This window comes from Suricata suricatta, chromosome 8, assembly GCF_006229205.1.
Source record: "Suricata suricatta isolate VVHF042 chromosome 8, meerkat_22Aug2017_6uvM2_HiC, whole genome shotgun sequence".
NCBI lineage: Eukaryota > Metazoa > Chordata > Mammalia > Carnivora > Herpestidae > Suricata > Suricata suricatta.
In genome coordinates, this window is record NC_043707.1 from 64,521,915 (window position 1) to 64,534,534 (window position 12,620).

At 33.6% G+C, this 12,620-nt stretch overlaps 1 protein-coding gene across 1 annotated transcript in view; it reads left to right on the top strand.

Annotated features, from left to right (window-relative positions):
• Window positions 1-12,620, top strand: part of ARHGAP29 (Rho GTPase activating protein 29) — a 63,659-nt gene that overhangs the window by 12,495 nt on the left and 38,544 nt on the right. The window contains exon 3 of the mRNA XM_029948870.1: window positions 7,021-7,155. Coding sequence (XP_029804730.1) covers window positions 7,021-7,155 — 135 coding nt within the window. The remainder of the gene's footprint in view (window positions 1-7,020; window positions 7,156-12,620) is intronic.

Here is a 12,620-nt window from a genome sequence, read left to right on the forward strand (position 1 = left end):
GAAAGCTGCTGTTCAGGCTTTGCTTTTATCCTGGAAATTCAGAAGTCATTACAGCAAAAAAGGGGAGTTTCCTAGTGATAAGTTCTGAAACTTACTTTCTTCCTTGTTTTCATTGCTTTCCCAGAGAGGCTAAGCTGAATTAACAAGACTGGTTTTAAAAATTATTGTCATTTTTTTTTTCAAATCAAGGAAAACACCATGGTTTTTCCATTTATTTACTTAAGCATTTCCATGAAGTGTTTGCAATATAAACACTGTGGTGTTGTGTTACTACATGAGAACCAAAAAATGAAGCTAGCTAATCTGTTTTCACTTGATAAGCTGAGTGAAGCAGAAAATAAATGGCACAAATGAGTAAAACAATAAATTAAAATTCAGATTACCATATTACAGGGATTGTAGGTAAACAAGCAAACATTGGGATACAGGAGTTTTACTCTTCTAGATAACTATTATTAAGATTTTGGCCAAATGTTATAATAATTGCATATCGAATGTCTTTGTAGTATAAATTTCATTTCTTTTACAGTGTGAGCACTATAAAACTTAATGGTCTTTTATTTAGTTAGGTGACTAAATTAAATACTATAGCTTGATAAATATAGAAATGTTTTTATAAAATATGTCCTTAATAACTTTATTTCCAGTTAATCCACTAATTTAGACTTTATGTATAAAATGAAATTGAAACTTAAACTTTAATGTCTCTTTTCCATTAGCCAAAATATTGTAGGATCTTGCTATGAGTGTGTTTGTTGTGGAATGTAATTCTGTGTGAGACAAATCTTTTGTCAAAAGGTATTTAGTTTGGCTTACAGGTTAAATAGAAATAATAGCTATTTGTGTATATTAAGTCAATAGCGTGGTTTGTTTTTATTCATTTATTTGATATTCACAACAGAAAGTAGCTAGGACAGGTGTTCTTACTAATTCTGTTCTATGGATGGTGAATCAGGGATCAGAGAAACTAAAAGTTTGCATGTGGTTATTTCAGGGAAGTGGATGATCAAGCATTGGAACCCAGGTTTCTTGATCTAAATCCATTCTTTTCTTTTCTTTTCTTTTTTTTGAGTAGGCACCGCACCCAATATGGAAAACCCTGAGATTAAGAGTTGCATGCTCTACTGACTGAGCCAGCCTGGCATCCCTAAATCTACTATTTTCTATCACACCAGTCAGCCACTTAACAGCTTTCTTTTGTATTAGGGAAGAACAGTTACTAACTTCATTTGCTTTGCTCATTACTGACACTGTTTTGGGGAGGGCAGGGTTTGGAGTGAGAAGAGTATTTACTTTTGGTGAAAGAGTTGCTTAAACTCCTTAAACCCTTTTTAAAAAAGTTATATTTTCCGTTTAAGAGGCTTTTTGCTTTATAAAAATAGAGATAGCTTTAGTCTATCATAAGGAAAAGAACATTTGGTAAAAATGGAACTTTTTTTCTTTTTTACCATTTATAATACACAATTAAGGGCTTGCTAAATTGTTAAGTCCTATTTGAAGTATTATCAGGGCATACTGATGTTCTAGTAGTTAACTCATCTACTCAGGAAAGTTTATGAATCCTTGTAATTAACATTTCTAAAAGGTAGCTGTCATGTTCATTTCTATTGATTTATAGGCTTCAGAAATGTGTTCAATTACAGGAAGTTGAAATTTATAAAGTAATTTGGACACTTCTAAAGTTTATTACTAAATAACTCAATTACTGTTTTTTAGTAGTTTGATTTGAAACAAACTTCAGTATCTGTTTATAAAGGCTTCCTTATAGGAAGAAAAGAATTTCAAGTTGATAAAATATTTATGTTAATGGCTCTTGAAATATTTTGCAGTGATTTAAAAAAAGACATAGTAGGGATTCTTAAGACCTCTTATACTGTTAAAAATTATTGAGGATCCTGAAGATTTTTGTTTATATGGGCTATATCTGTTACTATTACTGTGTTAGAAATTAAAACTAAGAAATTGAAAAACATATAATAGTTTTGAAATACATTTAATTCCACATATTTAATTTCCTTGGCTCTGAAAAGACCAGAATTTATTACCTTGGTTTATTTAGGCACTTAAGCCTAAGTATTTTGTAGTTTTTGCTCACTACCCAACACTAATTTTGAATACTGATGGTTGTTGACGCTCCAAAATCCAGCTCTTTTGACCTGAGACCTTAAAGTAAGGCAAAGTATTCTTACAATATTTCCCAAGTGTATTAATATCTGTAGATTTTATTGTGAAACATCAAGAGTACAGGATAGAAATAACTGGCTTTCCTTTCTCTTTTTTAGGATTAACATAGGTTAGGTTTTACAATACTAGGTAATCATTCAACCTTGGTTTTAATAAGTAGGCAGTAGTATTACCATCAACTAGCTTTGGTTTTTTATACGTTATTTTGTGAAGCTATTCAAATTATATTATTTTCTATTTCAAAGTTATGAGGTTCCATTTCAGACCTAATCTATGTTATTAACTTATTTTTACTATTGCATATACTAATAAAAATAGCTGTAAGCACATATGGAGGGCTTACTATGTTCTGGCCACTGTTCCAAGTGCATTATGTGTTTTAACTCATTTAATCCAATAATCCTATAAAGTAGCTACCATTATCTTCTTTTTATGGGCAAGGAAACTGAGACACAGAGAGGTTAAGTAACCCACCCAAGGTTTATGAACAATGGATCTGAAGTTCAAATTCAGGCAATCTGGTTCTAGAGATAATATTTTTAACCAACCACTAAGCTGTATTGTTTCAACTAAGTAAAACCTTCTGAATGAACTAACATCCAGAATTATAAAATAGACCATACAGTGATCATTTAAGATAATTCTTTAAACTCATACCACATTTTCCCTAGGTATTAAAATGAATTTTAATTATAAAAGTAACATATATTTATGGGGAAAATTCCAACAGTATATAAAATTCCTAATATTTCTTGCCCATTTGTATTTCATTTTTTTAAATAGGCCTTATTTTTTTATTGTGTGTATATATATATTTATTTTTAATTAATTAATCTTTAATTTACATCCAAGTTAGCATATAGTGCAGTAATGTTTTCAGGAGTAGATTCCAGTGATTCAGCCCATATATATAACACCCAGTGTTCATCTCAAGTGTCTTCCTTAATGCTTTTTATCTATTTAGCCCATCTCTCCATCTACAGCCCCTTCAGCAACCATCAGTTTGTTCTCTGTATTTGAGTCTCTTATGTTTTGTCCTCCTCCCTGTTATATTATTTTTGCTTCCTTTCCTTTATGTTTATTTCTTTTGTATTTTAAATTCCTTATATGAGTGAAGTTATGTGATATTTGTCTTTCCCTGACTGACATACTTTGCTTACCATAATACCTTCTAGTTCTATCCACGTTGTTGCAAATGGCAAGATTGCATCCTTTTTGATTGTTGAGTAATACTCCATTGTGTGTGTGTGTGTGTGTGTGTGTGTACCACATATTCTTTATCCATTCGTCCATCGGTGGACATTTGGGCTCTTTCCATACTTTGGCTTAAATAGACCTTATTTTCAGAACATTTTTTGATTTATAGAAAAATTGAGAAGATAGTATAGAGAATTCCCCCATATTCTTATACCCAGTTTTCCTTATTTATTAATATCTTACATTAGTATAGTAAATCTCTTAATGCACCCATATTTGATACTAATGATACATTCTTACTGATTAAAGCCCATAATTTATTCATACTTACATAAATTTTTCCTAATGTCATTTTTCTCTTCTAGGAACCTATCATACTACATTTAATTCTCATGTCTGTTTAGTCCCTCCATGACTGTGACAGTTTGTCAGACTTTCCTCAGTTTGGGTGTCCCTGATAGTTATTTATTTTATTTATTTATTTTTTAATGTTTATTTATTTTTGAGAGAGAGAGAGAGAGAGTGTGAGCCAGGGAGGGGCAGAGAGAGAGGGGGAGACACAAAATCTGAAGCAGGTCCCAGGCTTCAAGCTGTCAGCACAGGGACAGACACAGGGCTCAAGGCCATAAACCATGAGATCATGACCTGAGCTAAAGTTGGATGCTTAACTGACTAAGCCACCCAGGCACCCCGATGACCTTGACAGTTTTAAGGAGTACTAGTTATTTTGTAGGATGCACGTTGATTAGAATTTGATGTTTTTCTCATGATTAGATTGGGGTATTGAGAAAGAAGGTAACATGTGAAGTATCGTTTTCATCATGGATCATATCAAGAATAATTACTATAAACATGATATATCACCTGTCTTTATAGTAAAGTTTCTCAGTTACTCAGTTTGTCCACCTTTCTGTACTGTATTCTTTGAAAGGAAGTCACTGTGTGCATGCTCTACCTCCTTGAGGACAAAATATCTATACAAATAATTTGACATTCTTCTGTACCAGAGATTTATCTCTTTTCTTCCACTTATTAATTTATTCAACCATTTATTTGTGTCAGTATGTGCTCGTTTATAATTATTTTTTATTTTGGGTTATAATCCAGTACAACTTTTTTGTTACTTACATTTTTCAAGCTTTGGCCATTAGGAACTCTCAATTGGCTCCTGTGTACTCTTGGCATACTTTATTCAGTGTGAGGGTTAGTTTTTTCTAAGCTCTTATTTTCTGGTTCTAGTGAATGCTTCTAACTCATCTTGTATGATTCCTGCCCCAGTCCTAAAATCATCCATTTCTCTAAGCATCCCTGATTTCTTTTATTAGAGATCAATATTAGAAACCAAACTCAGGTGGTAGGCTTCGTTCCTTTTAGGCCCTTTCAGTGGACAGAGCAAAGAAATATATGTGTGTATCTGCATAAATACACATATCTATAAATATTTCTATATTAGATACAGCCACCTCTGTCTCTCTTAAGCTAAACATGAATTCTTTTTTTTTTTAAGATTTTATTTTCAAATAGTCTCTATACCCGCCATACTCACAACCCCAAGATCAAGAATTGCATGCCCCACTGACTGCCAGCCAGGTGCTCCTTAATATGAATTCTTACTGAAGTACCCAACTGTAATCTACCACAATATGGATCCTTATAGCATCCTTCTCCTGTTTATTTGTGAATTTCTATTCCAACAGCGAGATATCTGGTTCCCACCATCCACCATCCCATTTACCCAGTTGTTCAGTTCTAGTATATATGTATAGCAACATTAGAATCATTAACCTGAAGCCTCATTGGAAACACATTGTCGACTAGAGTATAATACTTTTGTGCATTTATTTTGCTTTTAATATTATAGACTCACTCATTTCTAAGGCTACTTCAGCCAGCACCTTTATTTCTATCATTAAAATTTATTGGATGAATGAGCCATGTTTTCTCCTGAAGATACTCTGTTCTCTCTGTCTCCATCACTCCCTGAACTATTGTTTGCTTCTTCTAGCTCCCCACCTCTTATCATACATATTTTTTCTCTTGACATTGTAGTTAATGAGTGGAATATTTGATGGATGATGGTAGAATTATTCATTTTTGTTTTTTAATCTAAAGACAATTTTTCTTTCTAATGGTTATCTTTTTAACATTTCTGAAAATTTTATATAATTATAAGGTGACATTTTAAAAATGGGTTTTATTTGTTTTTTAAGTTATTTCCGTAGGGAGGCAGTATAACATTAAGTGTGGCTTCTATAATTATACTCTCTGGGTTCAAATTCTGGCCCCACAGTTTCTGGCCCTACAGGAATATGCCTGTTGTGCTGGCATGATGATGGGTAGCATTCCCCCTTTTACTTGCTTAGAGTATTTTGGTTTGAATGATAAATCATATGGCCACTTTATGTCCAGGGGGTTGATGAACTTGGGTGTGCCTCAGTATTCTCAACTGTGCAATAGGTATTTTAATATTATCTGCCTAATTAGATTGATATGAAAGTTAAATGAGATAATACCTTTTTAAGTGCTTTTAGCAGTGCCTAAGCACCTAGGAACCCCATAATAAATGCTAACTATCATTAAACACTAGTGCTATATGTAAGGTTACAGAAGGGAAAATTACATCAGGGTATTGCATTTAAGGTGGTTGTCTTTTTAGACATTTGAGGATTACTTGTGGGATTTTCAAGTGTAGGGTGATTATACTTTCTTACTTGCCTGGGATGGCAGTCCAGAAATATGCCTGTTGTGCTGGCATGATTATAGGTAGCACTCCCCTTTTTGCTTGCTTAGAGTGTTTTGTTTTGAAGGATAAATCATATGGCCACTTTATTTCCAGGGGTTTATAAAATCCTTCCTGCCTCCATCTGCCCAGAGTTGGTATAAATGAGCAGAGCAGGCTTGGGGCAGGCAGGTAGGGACTGGGAAAGAGGCCATACCTAAGGGTTACATACAGCTGCGATGGCCAAGGAGGGTATGAGCCCACTATAACCAGATTTCGAGTTTTCAAGAATAAATTCCAGAAACCTGGAATTTTTGGAATGATGCCTCAATTTTTCATCATTGACAACTAACTCAATTTTTCTAAAAGCACATAAATTCATTAAACCATACAAAGATCTGTATATTTTATCATTGTAAATTATATAACAAGTTGTAAAAATGGGCAGGTTAAAAGGGAGCTCTATATGATTTTTAATAATTACCTAAAGCAAAGAAGCAACTTTAATGTAGAAACATGACATGTAAGCGTTCTTTAGTATTAGTTAATAAAGCAGACATTGTAGAGCTTTAATTCTGTTACCATATATATTAAAAAGCATGTTATAGTTGAAACTATAAAACAGGAAAAACTGACCTTATAAAAGTGTCTCAAAGGAAATCTGGAGGCATTGAGACTGGGGAAACTGAAAAAGGTGATCTTAACTTTAACTGAAATCTTTACTGATTTAAAATGATTATGAATTTTTTGAAGGCTATAAAAACTGTATAATACTAATTGCAATGGTGAAAACAGAAGTGAATATATAGTAGGCAAAAATTGTGGGGCCACTGCTTCTACTTAAAGTGTACTTCAAAATGATCTGTCAAAGTGCATTCCTGAAACGTGGTGGGAAACAAATAATTGTTTTTTCTTTAAAGATTGTTTTCAAGAAGTCATTCATATACGTCTGGATGAACTTCTCCGTGTTTTAAAATCTGTAATGAATAAGCATCAGAACCTCAATTCTGTTGATCTTCAAAATGCTGCAGAAATGCTTACTGCAAAAGTAAAAGGTAAGAAAGATATATTAAAAGTGGGTTGGTGTGGGCAAAAAGCATCTGAGGAATACATTTTGGTCCTTAATGACTAACTGGAGTGCCATCTCCCCACATAGTATCGGTCTGATATGTATCAATAGGAGTTATGTATACTTTGATATGTGGATATTCCCACGGAGTCTCACCTAAAACTCTCTTCCTTTCAAAAATTAAAACTTATTTGGCAGGAAGCAGTCTAAAAATACTGCCTAAAATAAATTAAACAAATGATATTTAAAATTTTTGAGTTTTTTGAAAGAGTGCATTCTCTTTTGAAGTAGGTCATTCGTGTACAAAAGTCTTTGTTTTGTGAGGACAATTGGTACTAGAAAATGGTCATTTGTAGTAACTCCAGTTAAGGGAGGGAGCTGAATAGAGAAAAAGAGAAAAAATAATAGATTTCTTTTTTAAATCTAAAAAAATGAAACTAATCATATGTATGAATACACATACACACACATATATGTGTATTACATACACTAAAGAATCAAGCATTACATATGCTAATGAAATGACTTGCCACCCAAAGTGTTAGAATCTGTTTTTCTGGACTATAGTATGTAAGAAGGTTTGAGGGTGAAGGGAGTATTTGAGAAGAATGAGACAAGGAGTTCACTTAGGAGATAAGTAGAAATAAGGGACTGGATGTGGATTGGCAGTCTCATCTAAGGCAGAAGCTATAGTGGAGGTGGAATGTGGTTGTTATAGGAGAGGGAATAGATGTTGATTTGACGAAATGCAGGACAGGTTGGATGTTGATGATAAATGTGGGTTGAAGATGAGGACTTGAGAGATGTGGTGTATAGGTGGTAGTGGAAGAGAGTGACCAACTCCGACTATGCGGAGTAAATATAGGCTGAGTAAGAGATCCCATGGACAGAGAGAGGATAGAGAAACCCGATGAACACCTAAGAAGTAAGGAGATGGTCTGGAGAAAGATGTCATGAAATTTTAAATTAAAGTGCAAGAAGTGATTGTCAGTGTTAACATGTCATTTGTAAGTAATATGAATTAAGTAACGTAATCATAGAAAGTGATTCACGGTGAGTTGAGTAAGGAAAGGAAAGGATTCTTCTGGGGAAGGGAATTACTTGTTCTGAGTCTCAGAGATTGAGTGGGCATTTCTGGGTTGGGGTGGATGGAGGTTGGGGACTGTGATTTGGGGCACTTGGACAAGAAATCTGGATGTGAAGAACATGGTGCAATTGGTGAACACACTCCTATCTATAGAAGGCAAAGGGCAAGTGTCAAGGGATGAGGCATGAGGACAAAATGAAAAACTTGTCAATAAAATATGGTCCGTATACCTGAGAAACGCTTCCTCCGCTTTTTGACAGATTTATTGTTTGTGTGGGTTTTTTTCTTCTGTATTTCAAACGTTGAAAAACACGTAGATGGCTTTAAATGAGAAAAATGGATAGTTTCTGTTGTGACTTTTTAAAATGTGCTTAGTAACCAAATTTGTTTTTAAATAGATTGTTTATAAGTGTCATTTAACTTAACTTAGATAGGGAAATTTGCGTCTATAGATAGTAAAATTTCCATGCTTGGAAATAGCAACCACAGTTCATTCAATTGTTGTCAGTAGCTATTGTGTGCAGTCAGGATGTCCTGGGGAAGGAGTGTGCCTGTGTATAGTTGGTGTCCACATTCCAGAAACAGACTTGAAGAAAATGGCCTCTCAGCTGCCTTGGAGATCTTTTTTCCTTTGAGGTAAAGCAATCTTTTGAATATTGTCTCCCACTATGACTGTCTTTACCCCTGGAATATTTGTTACGATTTTACTTTTGTGTTGGGTGAAATTTAAAAGATTACTTTGTTGTTCCAGAACTTACTCTGTTTCAGTAAGGCTCCGTGAGACTAGAAAATTTTTAAAATTGTGTTTTCCTTGGTATAAATTTATGTTTTTAAATAAAACCTTTCTGGCTCACTCTTCTCTTGAGGCCATCTAAGAATATCACTGATACCTCAAATGAAAAATATTCAGTGACCTGAAAAATTGAGGTCAAATTCAAATTTATTTAATTTTTTCTTTTAATAATAATTTAACTTTAAAACCCTGAAAAGATAAGGGGAGGTAGAAACTATTTTTGAATCTCTGTTCTCTAGCAATCTAGATGTTTTGCATTTGCTATTTTAATATTTTCCAAAAAAACCCTATAAAAGTGCATTTTTATTTCTATTTTAAAGGGGGAAATTTAAAGTAAAAGCTATCATACATTAGGATCAGAAAGCTGTTGGGAATGTGGAGATCATTTTGTTTTAAACTCTTGATTACATTTGAAAAACAAAGGTGACATGACTTGCTGTGGATGTCCTAACTGTTGATGCTTTGGCAAATATACCAGAACATTAAAAGATAACATATACAGAATGATTTTAGAATCAGAGAAGTATAATCTTGTTTGTGCTACTACAGGTGTTAATGCACTAAGTCTGTCCACTTCCTCTGCATACTAAATGGATTGGAATAAAATTGGAATCTTTGACTCCTTTTACTTTCCATTTTAACTTTGGAATTTAGCTTTTAATAACTTTAAAAGAGCATTTTAAAACTTTAAATTAAAACTCTAAAAGATAAGGTTTTCCCCATTCATTCTAGTAGTGATTTGTATTTCCTGTGTCTCCTCCTATTTCCAAACAGGAAGTTCAGTCTGAAAAAATATTTGCAATATGGTAAGAGAGATACAGCTTAGAAGTAGATAAAAGACATCTTCAGCACCCAGTAATTTATTATGTACTTAAGTATTTGTGCTTTCACTGTTTACGATTATTTTAGTCAGTCTTACTTATAATATAAATTAATTAAACCATTTATTTAGGTTTTTCATGATCTGTATTTTGCCCTACATGTAAAAATTGACAAAAAAGAAAAACAAGATTTAATAACATATCTAAAATTGTAGAAGCCTCGTGTCTTCTTTCTGTTTTGAAAACTTAATTTTTTAAGAGGCAGGCAGTACACTTAAATGGCTCATAATGCAAATGGCATAAAAGAGTACTCAACAGTGAAGTGTCTTTTTCTTATTCAGAAATTTTTTTTCAATTTTTAAAATTTATATCCAGGTTAGTTAGCAATAGCGCAACAATGATTCAGGAGTAGATTACTTAATGCCCCTTACCCATTTAGCCCATCCCCCCTCCCACAACCCCTCCAGTAACGCTCTGTTCTCCATATTTGAGTGTCTCTTATGTTTTGTCCCCCTCCCTGTTTTTATGTTATTTTTGCTTCCCTTATGATCATCTGTTCTGTGCCTTAAAGTCCTCATATGAGTGAAGTCATAGGATATTTGTCTTTCTCTAATTTTGCTTAGCGTAATACCCTCTAGTTCCATCCACATAGTTGCACATGGCAAGATTTCATTTTTTTTGATTGCCCATTGTATATATGTACCACATCTTCTTTATCCATCCATCCATGGAAATTTGGGCTCTTTCCGTACTTCGGCTATTGTTGATAGAAGTGTCTTTTTATTTTTTTTTTTATTTTAATCTTAGACACTTAGCTACCCTTTCCTATACCTAGATAAGCAACAAGTTATTACTGATTTTTTGTATATCTTTCCAGAGACATATTATGCATACATAAACAATACAATATGTTCTCTTCTTTACCTTCCTTTTTAAACAAATGGTAGCATTCTGCTCCTTGCTCATTGTTCTGAGTTATGTTCTGTACATAAAGTGTTTCCTAATTCTTTTGTTGTGATTTGTTCTTTTTTTCAAAGCTGCATGATAATCTATTATATTCATGCACTATAATTTATATAGCCAGTTCACTAGTAGATGTTTGGATTGTTTCCAGGTTTTTTTCTGTTATATATAATGCTTTGATGAATAACCATTTGTATTTTTGATACTGCTAACACCCTTTGCGGTGGTTCTGCCCTCCTGATAGCAGTGATGAAAAGGCTGATTTACTGCACCTTTGCCAACACAAGTGGTTACCAAACTTTGTTATCCAGTCTAATGGTAAAACTTGGCACCTCAGTGTAGATTTGATTTGCATTTCCCTCATTTTGAGTTCAGTTCTCTTTTCAAAGGCTTTGGAGACATTTATATATCCTTTTATGTGAGTAGACCCTTTATTTTTTTTTTGATGATTGGTCTTTTGTTCTAGTTTGATTTGTAGAAACTCTGTGTAAGTGAAATTAATCCTTAATCTTTGATATAAGTTACAGACTTTTTTATCTTTTGATTTGCTAATGGTCTTTTGTTTTATTTTTGCATTTAAATGTATCACTCTTGAGAGCCTGGGTGGCTCAGTCAGTTAAGTGTCTGACTTCAGCTCAGGTCATGATTTCAGAGTTCATGAGTTCAAGCCCCACATCAGGCTCTCTGCTGTCAGTGTGGAGCCTGCTTCAGATCTTCTGTCTCCCTTTTTCTCTGCCCCTCCCCAGCTCTCTCTCTCAAAAATAAATAAATATTAAAAAATAATAAATTTATCAATCTTTTGTGTGGTTCTTGGGTTTTAAGTAATAGGAAGGACTTCCCTGCTCTGTAATTATAATAATATTCTCCAGTGTTTTCTCATTGAATGTTGTCCGGGTATCATTTATTAAATTTAAGTCCTTGATACATTCTAGAGTATCTGCATGTCTAGCTCATTTATCAAACAATTCATCTTTTCTCCACTGATTTGAGATCCCATTTTTATCATAAGTACACTAAACTGTCACATATATTTATATCTATATTTGGACCTTATTATGTTCACTGATCTGTTTAGTCATTTGCCAATACCACACTATCTTTATTGTAGTTGTAAAGTATGTTTTAGTATATGGTAGGGGTAACTCCTCTTTCTGTTACTTTTTTTGTTCAGGATTTTATTTTTCCATCAGGACTTTCGAATTGGCTTATCTAATTCCAAAAAATATCTATTGGTATTTTTGAGCGGATGAGTAAAGTTTATAAACTTATAAACTTATAATTAAAGTTATGACTTAAAGAGAAGTTACATACTTAGCATTTCTGAGAATATAGTATGCATTTCTTCAGGTTGTCTTTTGTGGTTCTCAGAAGCAACTTACAGGTTTCATTTTGTAAGGCTTACTGCTTTGGGCTTGTTTGTTTTTTCCCGTAGACGTTTTTTCGCCCATGCATATGGTGAATATTTGCTTCCATTATATCTTTTAATTCAGTGGTTTTCAACTGGGGCCCTGATTTATGATATCAAGTTAGTGGTTTGTGATCAGCATTTTTAAAATACAAAAGAGAATGGAAAAGAAAAATCAGAATACAACACTATTGTATAAGATGTAAGGATGTGGGGTATCTGGGTGGCTCAGTCAGTTAAGCATCCTACTCTTGATTTCAACTCAGGTCATGATCTCACAGCTCATGAGATCAACCCTTCTCTGTGCACTGTCAGCACAGAGCCTGCTTGGAATTCTTTCCCTCCCTTTGTCTTTGCCCCTCCCCTGCTCACTCTCTCTCTC